The 20,663-nt window shown below is 48.5% G+C and overlaps 1 protein-coding gene across 9 annotated transcripts in view; it reads right to left on the reverse strand.

Annotated features, from left to right (window-relative positions):
• Positions 1-20,663, reverse strand: part of BIN1 (bridging integrator 1) — a 114,810-nt gene that overhangs the window by 34,616 nt on the left and 59,531 nt on the right. For all 9 annotated transcript variants that reach the window (XM_075317031.1, XM_075317032.1, XM_075317033.1 and 6 more), the window contains exons 2-4: positions 12,680-12,760; positions 7,690-7,744; positions 247-341 (exon numbers count right to left, since the gene is read on the reverse strand). In XM_075317031.1, coding sequence (XP_075173146.1) covers positions 247-341; positions 7,690-7,744; positions 12,680-12,760 — 231 coding nt within the window. The remainder of the gene's footprint in view (positions 1-246; positions 342-7,689; positions 7,745-12,679; positions 12,761-20,663) is intronic.

A 20,663-nucleotide genomic window follows, 5' to 3' on the forward strand; every position in this document is an offset into this window, starting at 1 on the left:
TCATCCAAGGTAAGAGAAGTAAAACTCGTGCCCCCGTCTCGGGCTGATGGACACCGCCGCAGATCAGAGACATGATTTAGACATTTTACTGTTTTTGGTCTCTGAATGTAAATTTTGAGACTGGACATACATAGCGGAAGTGGAGACTCAGCAAGATCCAAATATTCCACATAAAAAGAAACAAAGTAAGAAAGAAAGAAAAATAAAAAGTCAGCAAAACTAGAGGCCGCGGAGAGGAGGCCTCACCTCCGCGATCCTGTTGGTCTCCTCTCGCCCCGGCCACTCCGGCTCGTAGATTTCTTGCAGACATTCTGTCAGCTTCTTGGAGGCGTCGTGCATTGCTGTAACACAGAGAGGGAAACGCTGAAATTCATCTATATACTCACAAGAGGTGAAAATGAAAAGATGGAAAATCTCTAGAAGTCAGCGACAACCACCACTATCAATACTGTACACAGGGCCGTATTTGCCACTAGGCACCCGTGGTCCCGTGCCTAGGGCGGCACGTTGCGGGGGGCGGCACTTTCTGGCAGCAAAAAAAAAAAAAAAAATATATATAAATTTTTTTTTTTTTTTTTTTACATCCCCGCCCCCCCGTCCCTCCCTCCGTTACACTCGGCTGTGTTCGGGGGGGGGGGGGGGGGGGGGGAGGGAGGAGAGGTGCACTTCTGTCTATTTAAATAGGCATAGTGAGCTGATTAACCCCGGAAGTTCCATTGCCTGCACTTCCGGGGTCAGAGGCGCGCGGGCGCGACAATCAGCTGACTGCCCCGTGTTGCAGCGTCCAATGCTGCAGACATCACATGCCGCGGAGGAGGACGCGTCTGCAGCTGGAGCCAGCCAGAGCAGGGCGGTGGGCACCGGAGCAGGTAAGGCAGAGCCTAGAATGTATGGGCTCCTTACAGGTTAGTTGATGATCGTTGTGATGCCTCTTTTTGTCCACTATAATCATGCAAGGGGAGGCTGGGGGGAGAGAGGCTGAGGCTGGGGGAGGCTGGGAAGAGAGAGAGGCTGAGGCTGGGAAGAGAGGCTGAGGCTGGGGGGAGAGAGGCTGAGGCTGGGGGAGAGGGAGGCTGGGGGGAAAGAGACGCTGAGGCTGGGGGGGAGGCTGGGGAGAGAGAGAGGCTGAGGCTGGGGGGGAGGCTGGGGAGAGAGAGAGGCTGAGGCTGGGGGGGAGGCTGGGGAGAGAGAGAGGCTGAGGCTGGGGGGGAGGCTGGGGAGAGAGAGAGGCTGAGGCTGGGGGGGAGGCTGGGGAGAGAGAGAGGCTGAGGCTGGGGGGGAGGCTGGGGAGAGAGAGAGGCTGAGGCTGTGGGGAGACTGGGGAGAGAGAGAGGCTGAGGCTGGGGGAGGCTGGGGAGAGAGAGAGAGGCTGAGGCTGGGGGGGAGGCTGGGGAGAGAGAGAGGCTGAGGCTGGGGGGGAGGCTGGGGAGAGAGAGAGGCTGAGGCTGGGGGGGAGGCTGGGGAGAGAGAGAGGCTGAGGCTGGGGGGGAGGCTGGGGAGAGAGAGAGGCTGAGGCTGGGGGGGAGGCTGGGGAGAGAGAGAGGCTGAGGCTGGGGGGAGGCTGGGGAGAGAGAGAGGCTGAGGCTGGGGGGGAGGCTGGGGAGAGAGAGAGGTTGAGGCTGGGGGGGAGGCTGGGGAGAGAGAGAGGCTGAGGCTGGGGGGGAGGCTGGGGAGAGAGAGAGGCTGAGGCTGGGGGGGAGGCTGGGGAGAGAGAGAGGCTGAGGCTGGGAGGGAGGCTGGGGAGAGAGAGAGGCTGAGGCTGGGGGGAGGCTGGGGAGAGAGAGAGGCTGAGGCTGGGGGGAGGCTGGGGAGAGAGAGAGGCTGAGGCTGGGGGGGAGGCTGGGGAGAGAGAGAGGCTGGGGGGGAGGCTGGGGAGAGAGAGAGGCTGGGGGGGAGGCTGGGGAGAGAGAGAGGCTGGGGGGGAGGCTGGGGAGAGAGAGAGGCTGGGGGGGAGGCTGGGGAGAGAGAGAGGCTGGGGGGGAGGCTGGGGAGAGAGAGAGAGAGAGGCTGGGGAGAGAGAGAGGCTGGGGGGGAGGCTGGGGAGAGAGAGAGAGGCTGGGGGGAGGCTGGGGAGAGAGAGGCTGGGGAGAGAGAGAGAGAGAGGCTGGGGGGGAGGCTGGGGAGAGAGAGAGAGGCTGAGGCTGGGGGGGAGGCTGGGGAGAGAGAGAGAGGCTGAGGCTGGGGGGGAGGCTGGGGAGAGAGAGAGGCTGAGGCTGGGGAGGAGGCTGGGGAGAGAGAGAGGCTGAGGCTGGGGGGGAGGCTGGGGAGAGAGAGAGGCTGGGGGGGAGGCTGGGGAGAGAGAGAGGCTGGGGGGGAGGCTGGGGAGAGAGAGAGGCTGGGGGGGGAGGCTGGGGAGAGAGAGAGGCTGGGGGGGAGGCTGGGGAGAGAGAGAGGCTGGGGGGGAGGCTGGGGAGAGAGAGGCTGGGGAGAGAGAGAGGCTGGGGGGAGGCTGGGGAGAGAGAGAGAGTCTGGGGGGAGGCTGGGGAGAGAGAGAGAGGCTGGGGAGAGAGAGAGAGAGAGGCTGGGGGGGAGGCTGGGGAGAGAGAGAGAGGCTGGGGAGAGAGAGAGAGGCTGGGGAGAGAGAGAGGCTGGGGGGGAGGCTGGGGAGAGAGAGAGAGAGGCTGGGGAGAGAGAGAGAGAGGCTGGGGAGAGAGAGAGGCTGATTCTGGGGGAGGCTGATGCTGGGGGAGGCTGGGAGGGGGGGGGGAGGGAAGCTGATGTGGAGGGAGACTTGGAAGAGGGAGGCTGATGCTGGGAGGAGGGAGGCTGATGCTGATGCTGGGGGAGGCTGATGCTGAGGGAGGCTGGAAGGAGGGAGGCTGATGCTGAGGGAGGCTGGGAGGAGGGAGGCTGATGCTGGGGGAGGCTGATGCTGGGGGAGGCTGGGAGGAGGGAGGCTGATGCTGGGGGAGGCTGGGAGAAGGGAGGCTGATGCTGGGGGAGGCTGGGAGAAGGGAGGCTGATGCTGGGGGAGGCTGGGAGGAGGGAGGCTGATGCTGGGAGGAGGGAGGCTGATGCTGTGGGAGGCTGGGAGGAGAGAGGCTGATGCTGGGGGAGGCTGGGAGGACGGAGGCTGATGCTGGGGGAGGCTGGGAGGACGGAGGCTGATGCTGGGGGAAGCTGGGAGGAGGGAGGCTGATGCTGTGGGAGGAGGGAGGCTGATGCTGTGGGAGGCTGGGAGGAGGGAGGCTGATGCTGTGTTGAGGCTGGGAGGAGGGAGGCTGATGCTGTGGGAGGCTGGGAGGAGGGAGGCTGATGCTGGGGGAGGCTGGGAGGCGAGAGGCTGATGCTGGGGGAGGCTGGGAGGCTGATGCTGGGGGAGGCTGGGAGGCTGATGCTGGGGGAGGCTGGGAGGCTGATGCTGGGGGAGGCTGATGCTGGGGGAGGCTGGGAGGAGGGTGGCTGATGCTGGGGGAGGCTAGGAGGAGGGTAGCTGATGCTGGGGGAGGCTAGGAGGAGGGTAGCTGATGCTGGGGGAGGCTGGGAGGAGAGAGGCTGATGCTGGAGGAGGCTCATGCTGGGGGAGGCTGGGAGGAGAGAGGCTGATGCTGGAGGAGGCTCATGCTGGGGGAGGATGGGAGGAGAGAGGCTGATGCTGGGGTAAGCTGGGAGCAGGGAGGCTGATGCTGAGGGAGGCTGGGGGGAGAGAGGCTGATGCTGAGGGGAGAGAGGCTGATGCTGGGGGAGAGGCTGCTGCTGGCGGCGGGGGGAGAGAGGCTGCTGCTGGGGGAATGGACGAGAGGGGCCAATGCTAGAGACAGGGGACAAGGGTTGAGGGATAGAGCAATGACAATATCGATGGGGGGGGAGTGTAAGGACTCAGAATAAGAGGGGGGCAGCATTGGGAGCTCATTATGGAGAAGGGGCAGCATGTGTGGGCTCAGTATGGGGTGGAACAATGTAGGGGAGTCAATATCAAGAGTGGGGTAGTGTGTGTGTGTGTGTGTGTGTGTGTGTGTGTGTGTGTGTGTGTGTGTGTGTGTGTCTCAGCATAAGTGTTAGTGTGGTGGTCTTAGTATGATGAATGGGGCAGCATGGAGATGTCATTATGGAGAAGCGGAAGGCAGCATTAGGAGCTCATGGAGAGGGGCAGCATGCACGGGACACTGTGAGGAGGCGGCAGCATGCATGGGACATTGTGAGGAGGGGGCAGCATGCATGGGACATTGTGAGGAGGGGGCAGCATGCATGGGACATTGTGAGGAGGGGGCAGCATGCATGGGACATTGTGAGGAGGGGGCAGCATGCATGGGACATTGTGAGGAGGGGTAGCATGCATGGGACACTGTCAGGAGGGGGCAGCATGCATGGGATACTGTGAGGAGGGGGCAGCATGCATGGGACACTGACAGGAGGGGGCAGCATGCATGGGACACTGTCAGGAGGGGGCAGCATGCATGGGACACTGTCAGGAGGGGGCAGCATGCATGGGACACTGTCAGGAGGGGGCAGCATGCATGGGACACTGTCAGGAGGGGGCAGCATGCATGGGACACTGTCAGGAGGGGGCAGCATGCATGGGACACTGTCAGGAGGGGGCAGCATGTATGGGACCCTGTGAGGAGGGGGCAGCATGCATGGGACCCTGTGAGGAGGGGGCAGCATGCATGGGACCCTGTGAGGAGGGGGCAGCATGCATGGGACCCTGTGAGGAGGGGGCAGAATGCATGGGACCCTGTGAGGAGGGGGCAGCATGCATGGGACACTGAGGAGGGGGCAGCATGCATGGGACACTGTGAGGAGGGGGCAGCATGCATGGGACACTGTGAGGAGGGGGCAGCATGCATGGGACACTGTCAGGAGGGGGCAGCATGCATGGGACATTGTGAGGAGGGGGCAGCATTCATGGGACATTGTGAGGAGGGGGCAGCATGCATGGGACATTGTGAGGAGGGGCAGCATGCATGGGACATTGTGAGGAGGGGGCAGCATGCATGGGACATTGTGAGGAGGGGGCAGCATGCATGGGACATTGGGAGGAGGGGGCAGCATGCATGGGACATTGGGAGGAGGGGGCAGCATGCATGGGACATTGGGAGGAGGGGGCAGCATGCATGGGACATTGGGAGGAGGGGGCAGCATGCATGGGACATTGGGAGGAGGGAGCAGCATGCATGGGACACTGTGAGGAGGGGGCAGCATGCATGGGACATTGGGAGGAGGGGGGCAGCATGCATGGGACACTGTGAGGAGGGGGCAGCATGCATGGGACATTGGGAGGAGGGGGGCAGCATGATGTGAGGACAATGTGCAGATCATATTTCATAATTGAGGAAGGTGTGGTGGATATAATTTATAAGGGAGGGCAGTGTGGTGTTTATTAGGGGCAGTGTGACAGTCACAGTATATAAGTGGGGACGGTGGGAATATTTTATACTCATGCTATGTTTTGATGTGCCTGTGGTGATCCCCATTGGGGGGGGGGTTCGTTTCTCATTGATACTTTTTCAAGTGTTTTACAGAGTAGATCTGCCTTAAACGGATGTCGTGTGCGAAAACTCAGTTTTACGTTGTCACTAAGGGGCGCGACCACTTAAAGTGCCTAGGGCAGCACGAAGGCAAAATACAGCCCTGACTGTACACAAGAACATGGGGGGATCAGGAGGGAATAGGGGGCAGATGACCCCACCTCATGGCTAATGGTGCCGTCTCCTTTATGGCTCGTGTCGCTCCAGTTACTCAGATCTCACATTTCTGTGACTTATTCCCTCCTTAGAGGTCACTAGATGTATCCACACCGCAGTCACACAGCAATGCCTGCTGATCAGCGGTTTATGGGCAGCTGAGCATGGTCCTGGAGCTTAGTCACACTGCAGTACCAGACTCAGCCACACAAGTATGTTGGCGCACCATGGCCCCTTCATACGAGTAATTGAACATCAGCCCCCATCAACCAAATACTGATGGCAGAAAGATCAGCAGTAATGTGTCCTAATATTTTTCAGAATAAACCATCCTTTGTGTACAAGACTGATCGCACCATTTCTGGCCATTCTATGACTTGTATGCTGCATTCTCACCAGTCTTCCCCGCTGCAGACTCGCTCTTTCATATTCAGTTGTTTCTGACCTGCTGGGTGGACACTAGCTTCTATGATGTCTCCCATACACACACATGAGGGATTTCTGCTCTCCTGGCTCGATAATGTAAATAATTAGAAGCAGCAGCAGCATGGAGGACATATACAGCACTGCTGAGCAGTGTAGCTGTGAATACAGCACTAGGGCAATATAAACTTCTAGAATAAAGCAGCTGCATGGAGGACATATACAGCACTGCTGAGCAGTGTAGATGTGAATACAGCACTAGGGCAATATAAACTTCTAGAATAAAGCAGCTGCATGGAGGACATTATACAACTATACTGAGCAGTGTAGATGTGAATACAGCACTAGGGTGATATATACTCCTATAATAAAGCAGAAGCATGGAGGACATTATACAGCAGTACTGAGCAGTGTAGATGTAAATCCCATACTGAGGTTATATAAACACCTATAATTAAGCAGCAGAATGGAGGATATTATACAGCAAAACTGAGCAGTGTAGATGTGAATACAGCACAAGGGCGATATAAACCTCTATAATAAAGCAGCAGCATGGTGGACATATACAGCAGTACTGAGCAGTGTAGCTATGAATCCAGCACTAGGACGATATAAACCTCTATAATAAGCAGCAGCATGGGGGACATATACAGCACTACTGAGAAGTATAGCTGTATCATCAGCACTAGGACGATATATAAACTTCTAGAATAAAGCAGCAGCATGCAGGACATATACAGCAGTGCTGAGCAGTGTGGATGTGAATGCAGCACTAGGGCAATATAAACTCCTATAATAAAGCAGCAGCAAGGACTTATACAGCAGCACTGCGCATTGTAGCTGTGAATCCAGCACTAGGACGATATAAACTCCTATAATAAAGCAGAAGCATGGAGGACATTATACAGCAGTACTGAGCAGTGTAGCTGTAAATCCCATACTGAGGTTATATAAACGCCTATAATTAAGCAGCATGGAGGACATTATACAGCAGTCTTGCTGAGCAGTGTAGCTGCGAATCCAGGACAGGGGCGGTATAAACCTCTATAATAAAGCAGCAGCATGGAGGACATATACAGCAGTACTGAGAAGTATAGCTGTGGAACCAGCACTAGGGCGCTATAAACTCCTATAATTAAGCAGCAGGGAGCACATTAAACACTAGAACTGAACAGTGTAGCTGGGAATCCAGCACTAGGGCGCTATAAACTCCTATAATAAAGCAGCAGCATGGTGGACATTATACAGCAGGACTGAGCACTGCAGATGTGCATCCAGCACTGGGACAATATAAATTAATATAATAAAGCAGCAGCACAGTATTTAGCTATGGATCATGCACAAACCTTGGCTTGTCCCTGTTTGGGTTGCAGTATGTACGTGTGACCCCAGCAGGCTGGGTTAGTGATGTCACCTATGGAAAATCTGCCTTTATATATTCCCCATATTGGATCACTTGACAGAATAACCCATCAGGATCCAAGGAAAGCTGCGTACGAGCCCAGGAGGAGCTGTAATTGCCGGATGCCCAGATGCTTGATTTTCATTTTTGGGTAATTTTCCGATGTTTTCTTCTGTATATTCATCATTGAGCAGACACATCCAGATAGCAGGCAGAATCCGCACATCTGTCAGGAATTACCTTTTACTGAAGCCAGATACGTCCTCAGGTCCTTTTGAAGTTTGGAGCCTTCTGTCTGTAAAATACGGGGAGGGGGTTATTATTAGATAAAATCATTGCAATCAGAATCACGTTCCTAAAATGGAAACAAATGCAGAGAAAATTGTTACACTGTATCAGTCTGAATGCGGCTCTATGGCAGAATCGAGACGCCACTGGTCCGGCTGCACTGCCCGTGATGCAGCGTCACCATCGTCCAGTGTCGCGGTCACATGACATCGCATTTAGTAACAAAGTGACCACAAATAAGAGCCACGGAGCCGTCATACTGATTCCCTGTGTCTCTTCTTCAAATGCTGCCCAGCAGTAATGAGCATGTGAACGCTGCAGCCAATCAGCGGTCACATGCCCTTTGCAGAAAAGGAAGCAAAAGTGATTTCTCTCTGTTTTTAGGGATTGCGGGTTGCCCAATTTCAGGGTAAAGTCCACTTTTAAGGTCCATATATATTATGTCCAACATTTTTTTATAATTATTGCTATTGTTCCCGGCTTCCCCCACTAACCCCCACCCAATTTTACCATCACTTTATACAAGTGGCAAAAGAAGCACAAATTTAGCATACACTGCCAAATTAACAACTTTTCTATGCCACTCTTTTTGGATTAAAGGCAGCAATAATCTCCCCATATTGCTATGCAAGTCTTCACTTTAAAGACCCAAACTGAGGGTCCCCAGGCTGCAGTGAATTAAAGGAAACAGACCCCCCCCCCCCCCCCCCCCCAGATTTGACACTTCCCATCTGTCATTTACAATCTGGGAGAGCGGCGAGGGTGGCTCCGGCACGTCAGTGGTTAATCGTGACTATATAGGGGAAGGCTCTGCATGTGCTCCAGCTGTGGGGGACACACATGTGTTTTCTATCTGTAGCTTCAGTTCATTAGGGGCCACCCAAATCCCCTCCTAAGTCATCCCTGTGCCGGGAGTACACATCCCTGAGTGTCGGGGGGTCCTCCTTGCTATCACCGCAGCCCCCCACTGGCCAGGAGTCAGTGATTCCATGATATCTGTCCTCCGTCTTTCGAGAAGATGTTGTCCTCACCGTACAGGACACATTGCACAATGAGGGGGCAGAGGAGGCATTGCGTCTGTGTCCTCATTAACAATGACTCACAATCTGGATTCTCAGAAAACAATGTGGGAGGCGAAAAGAAAAAACAAAAATAGCAAATGTTACTTTCTGCCCATAAGATTGCCCTTCAGGTGGTTTCCTATAAGACCGTCTATACGTGTCTGCCCTGTGCAGTGATTGCTTTATGGCACGAATGGTGCAGAGTGTCCTGGCCGAGGTTATAGGGTGCAGAAGTAGTGGGGGCCCTGGACACTGACGGGGCCCAAAGGACCTGCCCGGTATAATACATGGTGCACACTATAATATATACCCCGGTATACTACATGGTGCACAATATAATATATACCCCGGTATAATACATGGTGCACAATATAATATATACCCCGGTATACTACATGGTGCACAATATAATATATACCCCGGTATACTACATGGTGCACAATATAATATATACCCCGGTATAATACATGGTGCACAATATAATATATATCCCGGTATAATACATGGTGCACAATATAATATATACCCCGGTATACTACATGGTGCACAATATAATATATACCCCGGTATAATACATGGTGCACACTATAATATATATATCCCGGTATAATGAATGGTGCATGATATAATAAAGGTATAGATAGGTGCAGCACCGATTCCTCACTGGGCCCTGTAGTTCCTCTGCCGGCCTCCGATGTGAGGTCCTAGGACAATGAACAGGATGGGATTTTGCTACATTTCTATAGGGGTTTTTTATAGTGTTTTTTAGGCTTTATCCACTGACCTTTCATTGATAGAAATACATTAATGGGGTCTTACAGCAGAATACTGGGTGCCAGTGATTCTTAAGACTGCAATGTCCACAGAGGTAAAGTCTGGAAGTTACGATCTTCTCTCTAAATATCACTGCTCCGATCTATTCTTACATTGTAACAAATGCGTGGGGTCTTCTGATGGCCATGAGGGATGAAGCGCAGCCTCTACGACGATCGTGGGGGTCTAGTTTTGGGTTATTTCACAGGTAATCTTACTGCTGTACGTACAAAACAGAACACATCTGGTTGACCCACGTGGCCCGAGCTCCAGTATAAGTGGCTTCTATGGGGCTTTAATCCATCAGGGGATCCTGGACTCCTTTTCTCATTGGCGCTGAACTAGTGATCGGCTGTCTGAGACCGTACTGGGGGCACCAGCTGCTCGGACCCCCAGACCTGCCCTAATAAATGTAATGGATCTATGGCAGGTCTCCATCTGAAGTGGAAATCTCAGTGGTACCGGTAGCCACACTCCTGACCCATCCAGCATCCGGACCTTGTGTGGTGGTCATGGACGTGACAAAGACTTGGGAGCAATAAATATATATTTATTGTTCTTTTTCCTTCTGTTTGGAGGGTCTAAACTATTTGTTCTATCATTTCTGAAGTCTGAATCAATTTTGGAAGCTGGTCTGGGGTCTGACCTACAGCCGAAATTCATTTTAGGACTCTGGCCTGGGCTTCGAATGCTCTACAGTCTGAATCAAATTAGGAGTTTTGGGTCTTTAAGTAGCACTCCGGGTTGTTGTTTATTTTTTACCCTCATTATTTATTTATTTTACTCTCTTCCATAGCGCTATCATATTTCATAGCGCTGTACAGACGTGATCATCTCTGTCCCCACTGGGGCTCATAATCTACATTCCCTATCAGTCTCTTTGGAGGAAATAGGAGGAAAATCACAAATACACATTCCTCTGGCAGATGTGGTCCTTGGTGGGATGCTCAGGACCCGGAGCTACCAGGGACCAGTGTCTAATTTGAGGTCTAATGCTCTGTTCCCATGATGAGTTTTTGATGTTGCAGGATTTATGTGATTATTATGTAAATCAGGTAACTTGCGTTTTTATCTTGTGTTTGACCCTGCGGCTTTGATCTCTGCTGTGTTATACTATAAATAAAGCAGCTTTGATTTTGAAACTTTCTGGTATTTGGCTTTGATAAAACTGTATTCATACAGTCATGTAGTGGCATAACTTGAAGCTTATGGGCCCCAGTGCAAGAGCGCCAATGGGTCCCCCGAGCAATGGCAGCCCCTGCACCTATCGTAGTTACGCCCCTGCAGTCATGTGCAGATTTTGTGCATTTTTGATGCATTTCCACAGTGCATGTGCGTTTTTCCCTTGCAGATTTTCTGCATCTAATGTAAGTCTATGGGGAAAATCTGAATGGAAAACTCATCACAGACGCAAGAGAAATTGACATCTTGTGGATTTGAAACTCGAGGAACTGAGGGACAGGAAGACGAGACCTTTACTCGCAGGTTCCATATTTGCTCCATGTCCAGCGTCCTTATGTAGACTAAGGGCTTCTGTATCAGCGATAATGTTGAGGCAGATCAGTATCCACAGTCTGAGACCAGAGTGAGCTGAGACATAAGATGGCTGTACGGCCCGAAACGCGTGAACCCTCCCAGGAGTTACAGAAATGCAACTGACAACAAAATCTTGTTCTCAATTTACTTCTATTATTGCAACATTGTCCGTCTTGGTCACCATCAGCCGGTATCAGGCGGCACGTGACCTCTGACCCGGACCAACCAAATTATTTCCTGGGTAACCTTCATAAGCATTTTGGTTTTTGTTTTCTTTTCCTTCCATCTGGATTTAAATTTCATTTTCTGCATCAGTTTTTGCTCCTTAGATCCCGTGATGAGAGTTAAGCTTCCAGATGTCGTCAGAAGTCCTTGCTCAGCATCTCGTCTGGGTTTTCAAAGGTTGAGTCATTTCTATACTGGAGTCTTCTAGGATGAAAACATCCTGCAGGACACAGGTTTCCTGTATGAAGAAATCCTCGCAGTCACATGACGGCTCCGGCCACGCAGAAATGAAGGGCCGTGCAGTGATCACACTTAAAGGGATACTAACCTTAAGGGCTCGCGTACATTTATTTTTGGTCCACTGCTATCCAGGAAAAAATCAGATCGCTCTTGGAACAATGTTATTCATTGATGCAGGGCACACGCCCAATTCTTTCCTTGGACCGAGTGGTGTGAGAAAAAAAGTCGCACCATGCACGATTTTCCAAGACGTCAATGGGTCAGGGAAACAAATCAGACTGCACTCAGACGACATCTACGTACGGTCCAATTATCATGGACTGACAAAATGGGGAAGGTGGAGAAACCTTTTTATTTTACTCCACCACCTTCAAAAGGATCCGACTTGAATATGAGTCTGATCAGCGCCTGGTTAGGATAATCAGACCGTTCTACCTGGAAGAAGAAAATACGGTGGTGTGAACGCAGCCTGACTGATGAACGGGTATGTGCAGCTCCACATTGCCAGGGACGGGATCGAGCACCGTGTTTGCTAACATTTTTGCCTGCTTTGTCATACGTTGGCTGTTTCCCAGATCTGACTTTTTGCCTCAATTATCTAAGTTCCACCCTGATAAAGTCACACCCACAGACTGGGACACAATATGTGAAATATCAATGGGCCCAAAGAAAAAAAAAATTAAAGGGATAATAGATAAGACAAAGAAACTGCACTGAGTGTAGAAAACTGCAAACAGCAATATTGTAAGAGCGAGGTTTCTACTTAGTGATCGTTTACTTGATGGATTACACTTCTGTCAGTAATAAAACCCTCCACATGGGCTGCAAATATGGAAACTCCATTAGGGATGTGACTTAGGCTGTTCGGCTCTGGGCGATTGCTATATAAGCAATTTCCTAACATTTTTCCAAACATGTTTCCAGATCTTGTTCCTTACATTATCATTCTCATTATGCACAGAGTGATAGATGCCAAATATTTTTCACAAAGTGGTAAACGCTGTGTACATCTCTGCACGTCTCCCCTTATGGTCCGGTAACGGGCGCACGCCTTCATTTTCACTCACCAGCTGTTTGTTGAAGTTTTGGACGCATTGCTCAAACTGCTCGTCCTTCGTCTCATCTGCTTTCCCGAGTTTCTGCAGCACCTGGAGAAAAAGAAGAAAAGAAATGTAACAAAACCATGAATAGCAAAAAGAAACACAGTCAGGGGGCACATAGCAATAGTGAAAATGAATCACACTGCTACAAAATATGGCATTAGTCCTGCAAATGGAGATAAAAAAGGGGCCAAACCTCAATGAACATTTTGGCTGTTTTGCCAATTTATAAGATGATATGTACCAGCTTTTGTAGCATTAAATTATTCCATTCATTGTGCAAATTGAATTTTCTGAACTCTGACGCTTTTGAAAAGAAGTGAGAAAATTGTGACTTTTACTATAGATTTATTATAAGGTTCCCGTATACCAGCCGTTTACAAGGGCAAATATAAATACAAATTGATTGGTGGAGACCTATAAAGTCATTGTCCTTTGAAATCTTTCTGAAATGTTGACAATGTTATGTGAAGTATTTGGGAGACCCCTAAGAACGCTGCTCCCACCCTAGAGAGCAAGTGTGGAGCTTTACCAGGCACTGACATCAGCCCTGGAAACCATAAAGATAAATGTCATAACAGTAACGGAAACATCCACATTCATCCTGCAATTCCATGGAAATCTGGACAATGTTACTTTATCCTCAAGAGATACAGGGTGGACGCAGAAATAAGCTCATAGTAAAAGTCATAATGTGTGGGATCATCTCATAATGTATCAGAAAATCACTCAAATAACAGTTTCCATTCGCAAGAATGTATCAGAAAGAATGAAAAATATCCTACTATGATAAAAAAAAAAATGGTGCCCAATTTGGCACGAACCACCTCCAGTCAATTATTGTAAACTATCCGGAACTAAACCATGGAGGCCGTCACTCAGGTCACAGCGATGACAGTGACAAAGTGGCTCCTTACAAAACACTTGTCACTTATCTGTCCGTCTGTAGAGATCAGTGGCCGACCCTCTCACTGCGGATTATTTTATGTTTATATCGCACCCTCACCACTTTACAGACACTGTTATCATTGTTCCTATTGGGGCTCACCCTTTACCTTCCCTATCAGTGTTGTCTTCGGAGATTAATATACAATCATTTATTTTAAGACTGTGAAAAAACAAAATATTTGTGTCAAAAGTGTAGCTTCTTCAGCGTTTTTCTCGCTTTTAATCGGATATTTCCATGGTTACTAAAGAACAATTCTAAACATTCCATCAGTTTTTGCACTTTTTTTATATATAGTCTTTATTTAGAATGCTTCACAAGGTAGTTACATTGTAACAGCATTATGGTAAAATGTAAACATTTCTTTTGTAAACAAAGAATAACAGAGCCGGACTTCCCTTCCCTTATTACCCATTTCCTTATACCCATTTCCCCATCCTTCCCTACTTTACTTGTTCAGTTTTTACACTTTTATTGACAAATATATGAAATTTCTGTGGAGACTGAATATGTTAGTGCTGACCCTGATTTCTCCAGATTTCTGCCCGTCAGCTGGATATTGGCCATGATTGTCGGCAAAATTGTGAGGGAAGGAACCCCCTCTATGGATGAAAAGCACCACACATGAGAGGTCTCAGGAGGCTTCATGGCTGACACACAGAAGAACTCATGGCAAAGCTCACCTTCACTCCTCCGGACAATCATTCTTCCCAGTGTCCCAAATGGTCTGAAGGGGATTTATCAGAGAAAATAACTGTGCTGGAAGTACAGGGACCAGACTACAGAGGACGGGGGGAGTTATATATCTAATGAAGCCCCCTTCAGACTGATTGTAAAATTGGTACTATAATGTACAAGAATATAACTAGTATAATACTGCCCCTATGAACAAGAATATAACTACTATAATACTGCTCCTATGTACAAGAATAACACTACTATAATACTGTCCCTATGTACAAGAATATAACTACTATAATACTGCTCCTATGTACAAGAATATTACTATAATACTGCCCCTATGTACAAGAATATAACTACTATAATACTGCTCCTATGTGCAAGAATATAACTACTAAATTACTGCCCCTATGTACAAGGATATAAATACTATAATACTGCCCCTATGTACAAGAATATAACTACTATAATACTGCTCCTATGTACAGGAATATAACTACTATAATACTGCTCCATATGTACAAGAATATAGCTACTATAATACTGCCCCCTATATACAGGAATATAACTACTATAATACTGCTCCGTATGTACAAGAATATAACTACTATAATACTGCTCCTATGTACAAGAATATAACTACTATAATACTGCCCCTATGTACAAGAATATAACTACTATAATACTGCCCCTATGTACAAGAATATAACTACTATAATACTGCTCCTATGTACAAGAATATAACTACTATAATACTGCTCCTATGTACAATAATATAACTACTATAATACTGCCCCCTATGTACAAGAATATAACTACTATAATACTGCTCCTATGTACAAGAATATAACTACTATAATACTGCTCCTATGTACAAGAATATAACTACTATAATACTGCCCCTATGTAAAAGAATATAACTACTATAATACTGTCCCTATGAACAAGGACTGGAATTTCTCTTTACAGCTGCAATATATATGTAATTTATTAGTGAAACCAGTTCTGTGTTTACACTTTGATGTAACATTTTTTTTATTTAAGTCTTTTTCTTAGTTGTAGTAAAACAATAGGAATCTGTTCTTTAATTCTTCCAGGCTTGTAATGTAACACACAGGGAGACAAGGTTTTCTTTTGCTTTCGTATAACATGTTGCAGCTCGCCGGCTCCTGACCTCGCTTGACATGAGCAGCAGTCGACCTTCCCAGAATCCTTCAGTGCTGCTGTATTTTACTGATATTCTTAAGTTATGTAAGCGCTCTGCATGATCAAACACCAGAGCATCTTCATACCAACAGATCCCACCAGGATAGATGACCTTGTCCTCAAGAAACGATGTCAAGGAAGCTGAATGCTCCACATGACCGGTCCTCATCTTCTAGGGTTTATTGTGGGATAGAGTGAACCCTTAAATTATAAGGGGTCCTGGACACCATATAATAGTGGGAGGGCAGAGTTTATATCGCACGGCAGAGCCAACAATGTGGACGATCTTCAGATTGAAGTAAGATTAAGGGGTACTGTCCAATATTCCAAGGGCACGCCGTGGAATTGGACCCTGAGTACACAGCACTGCTCTGTACCACTACACCCCCAAACTTTCTGCATAACAAAGGATTCCTATTTCTATATTGAATATGTACACCACACTGCAAGTAATAAAATGCACATATACTCTGTTAATATTTACAGAAGCGCTGAACTGAAGTCCAAAGGCCCAAAAGGAGTCTACAATCAAATTTTCCTTTATCAGGGACACAAGGTCTAATGCAGTAAAGAATCTCTGCATATAGCAAATACATCGCGTTCCAGCATAAATCTGTATGCTATGGGCTCCAAAGTGCCCCCTAGTGGTGGACGCAGGATTACAGAATTGTCTCATGGAATTGATTTATCGAGCAGATTTAAAGCTAAAAAAAAAAACAAATCTATGAGTGCTACGAATACACGGATGAGGAACGAGGATAACAATGTTTTGCACTTTTGCCTTTCCGGCTCCATATATCACCATCCTCTACAGCTCTGAGCGTGAGACGACCTTCATTTTATAGACAATCATCGCGGCTTCTCATAAATAAATGTGACTTACAGCTATTTAGCAGATGATTAGTTCTGCAGATTCTTCTCATGCCTCTGCATTGTTACTGTTTTGTTCTTTTTCTTTCTTTATACTACAAATTACAACCTGTTCTCACATTCCCTAATAGCTCAGTGTGTTATTAGGTTGATTCCCAAGTGAAAGGTCACTGGTTTGAATCGAGGAGCCACCATAAAGAAGATTTCCCACGAAAAGAGAAACTGCATCATTCAGCTCATCAATAGCGGTGTCTCTGCCAAGAAAATTGCCAAACTGCATCATGTGAGGCCATGACCGGTGGAAGAAAAAGAAATGAAGCTTGTCCGTCCATTTAAAAGCCAAGAGGTGACGTCCAGGCAAAATATCAGAGTCTACAAGTCGCTCGTCACAAGGTCTATCAGTTCTGGTGATAGCCGGCAGTGGAGGCAGCTCATCTGCCTCATAATAGTGACATCACAGACGGCCATGCAAACACCGAGCGACACACGATACACAAGTCTGGAATGGTGGACCGAAAAAAGATGAAGAAGCCGCAACTTCAATATCATCATAAGAAGCGTCGGCTCGAGATTGCAAGAAAGTGGAAAATTGGAAACGGGGGATTGGGAGCGATGAGGTGAAAGTCAATAGATGGCTCTTATGGGGGCAAATGGGTCTGGAAGAAACATGGGGATAATGGATTGAGAAACTGAAGGAACTGTATAGTGGAGGAAGCCTGAAGATATGGGGGAGTTTCAGAGAAGAGGCGTTAGATACTTGACCAGGATGGTGGTCTCAATGCTGAGCTATATGTGAGGATCCTACAAGACGAGTTACTTCATACACTTGAGTACTGTGGGTATGAAAAGGACGACAAAGTGTTCCAGCAGAACCACGACCCGAAGCATACGGCGAGACTGGGGAAGGAATGGTTCAATGACAATGAAGTAGAGGAGCTGGATTGTCCCCACAGTCCCCAGACCCCAACCCAATCCAACACTTGTGGGTGAAGATAAAGCTGTATACATCCTCAAGAGAGCGACCAGTATACACAAACACTGGGAACGTGGAGAAGAGACCTGACTAGTATACACCAACACTGGGAACGTGGAGAAGAGACCTGACCAGTATACACAAACACTGGGAATGTGGAGAAGAGACCTGACCAGTATACACCAACACTGGGAACATGGGGAAGAGACCCGACCAGTATACACCAACACTGGAAACGTGGAGAAGAGACCTGACCAGTATACACCAACACTGGGAACATGGAGAAGAGACCTGACCAGTATACACCAACACTGGGAACGTGGAGAAGAGACCTGACCAGTATACACCAACACTGGGAACATGGAGAAGAGACCTGACCAGTATACACCAACACTGGGAACGTGGAGAAGAGACCTCACCAGTATACATCAACACTGGGAACGTGGAGAAGAGACCTGACCAGTATACACCAACACTGGGAACATGGAGAAGAGACCTCACCAGTATGCATCAACACTGGGAACGTGGAGAAGAGACCTGACCAGTATAGACCAACACTGGGAACATGGAGAAGAGACCTGACCAGTATACACCAACACTGGGAACATGGAGAAGAGACCTGACCAGTATACACCAACACTGGGAACGTGGAGAAGAGACCTCACCAGTATACATCAACACTGGGAACGTGGAGAAGAGACCTGACCAGTATATACCAACACTGGGAACATGGAGAAGAGACCTCACCAGTATACATCAACACTGGAAACGTGGAGAAGAGACCTCACCAGTATACATCAACACTGGGAACGTGGAGAAGAGACCTCACCAGTATATACCAACACTGGGAACATGGAGAAGAGACCTGACCAGTATACATCAACACTGGGAACATGGAGAAGAGACCTGACCAGTATACATCAACATTGGAAACGTGGAGAAGAGACCTGACCAGTATACACCAACACTGGGAACGTGGAGAAGAAATCTGACCAGTATACACCAACACTGGGAACGTGGAGAAGAGACCTGACCAGTATACACCAACACTGGGAACGTGGAGAAGAGACCTGACCAGTATACACCAACATTGGGAATATGGAGAAGAGACCTGACCAGTATACACCAACACTGGGAACGTGTAGAAGAGACCTGACCAGTATACACCAACATTGGGAATATGGAGAAGAGACCTGACCAGTATACACCAACACTGGGAACATGGAGAAGAGACCTGACCAGTATACACCAACACTGGGAACGTGGAGAAGAGACCTGACCAGTATACACCAACACTGGGAACGTGGAGAAGAGACCTGACCAGTATACACCAACACTGGGAATGTGGAGAAGAGACCTGACCAGTATACACCAACACTGGGAACGTGTAGAAGAGACCTGACCAGTATACACCAACACTGGGAACATGGAGAAGAGACCTGACTAATATACGCCAACACTGGGAACGTGAAGAAGAGACCTGACCAGTATACACCAACACTGGGAACATGGAGAAGAGACCTGACCAGTATACACCAACACTGGGAACATGGAGAAGAGACCTGACCAGTATACACCAACACTGGGAATGTGGAGAAGAGACCTGACCAGTATACACCAACACTGGGAATGTGGAGAAGAGACCTGACCAGTATACACCAACACTGGGAACGTGTAGAAGAGACCTGACTAATATACGCCAACACTGGGAACGTGAAGAAGAGACCTGACCAGTATACACCAACACTGGGAACATGGAGAAGAGACCTGACCAGTATACACCAACACTGGGAACATGGAGAAGAGACCTGACCAGTATACACCAACACTGGGAACGTGGAGAAGAGACCTGACCAGTATACACCAACACTGGGAACGTGGAGAAGACACCTGACCAGTATACACCGACACTGGGAACATGGAGAAAAGAGATCTGACCAGTATACACCAACACTGGGAACATGAAGAAGAGACCTGACCAGTATACACCAACACTGGGAACGTGGAGAAGAGACCTGACCAGTATACACCAACACTGGGAACGTGGAGAAGAGACCTGACCAGTATACACCAACACTGGGAACGTGGAGAAGAGACCTGACCAGTATACACCAACACTGGGAACATGAAGAAGAGACCTGACCAGTATACACCAACACTGGGAACGTGGAGAAGAGACCTGACCAGTATACACCAACACTGGGAACGTGGAGAAGAGACCTGACCAGTATACACCAACACTGAGAACGTGGAGAAGAGACCTGACCAGTATACACCAACACTGGGAAAGTGTAAGAGACCTGACCAGTATACACCAACACTGGGAACATGGAGAAGAAACCTGGGATCAGATATCGGTGGAGACATGCTGGAATCTGATCGAGAGCTCAGAAGGATTCAGGCAGTGATGAAAGCCAAAGGTGGATTAACAAAAAACTAACAAAATAATATAAATTAAAATTTTGATTTTTTTTAGGAACAAAACAGTAACAATGCAGTGACATGACGAGAATCTGCATAACTAATCATATGCTAAATAGCTGCAAGTCACATTTATGTATGAGAAGCCAAGATAATAGTCTATAAAACGAAGGTCGTCTCATGCTTAAGGCCCCTTTACACACTGAAACTTTCTAGCGATCCCACCAGCGATCCCAACCTGGCCGGGATCGCTACAAAGTCTCTGGTGAGCTGTCAAACAGGCAAACCTGGCCAACGACGCAACAGCGATCCGGACCTGCAGAACGACCTAGCTAGTCATTGGGGACGTTGTAAAGCAGCTTTTTGAAAGGGAAGTCGCTAACGAAGTCGCTGTAAAGTCCCCTTTACAAACTAAAACTTTGCTGCACAGCGGGAAACAAAGGACCAAAGAATGGTCCTGAACGATTTGTAGCGATCACAACTTCACAGCAGGGGCCAGGTCGCTGATGTGTTTCACACACTGCAATGTCGCTGGGGAGGTCGCTATTACGTCACAAAACCGGTGACGTTACAGCGATGTCATTTGCGATGTTGCAGTGTGTAAAGCCACCTTTAGAGAGCTGTAGAGGATGGATAGATATGGAGCCTGGAAGGCAAAACATTGTTACCCTTTTGCTTATCAGTGTAAATACTTTGAGATTATGATCCTAACAAAGAACATGGAGGAAAGAGGTGAAGATTCACATGGAGCAGCTCCCGCATGTTTTACATCTGACTTCCCCGCTTTGTATCGGTTCAGCAGGTGTTTCACATTGAGGGAAATATATCCATTGTCTTGTTGTGTTTTTGCAGAA

This window comes from Anomaloglossus baeobatrachus, chromosome 7 (genome assembly GCF_048569485.1).
Source record: "Anomaloglossus baeobatrachus isolate aAnoBae1 chromosome 7, aAnoBae1.hap1, whole genome shotgun sequence".
NCBI classification, from domain to species: domain Eukaryota; kingdom Metazoa; phylum Chordata; class Amphibia; order Anura; family Aromobatidae; genus Anomaloglossus; species Anomaloglossus baeobatrachus.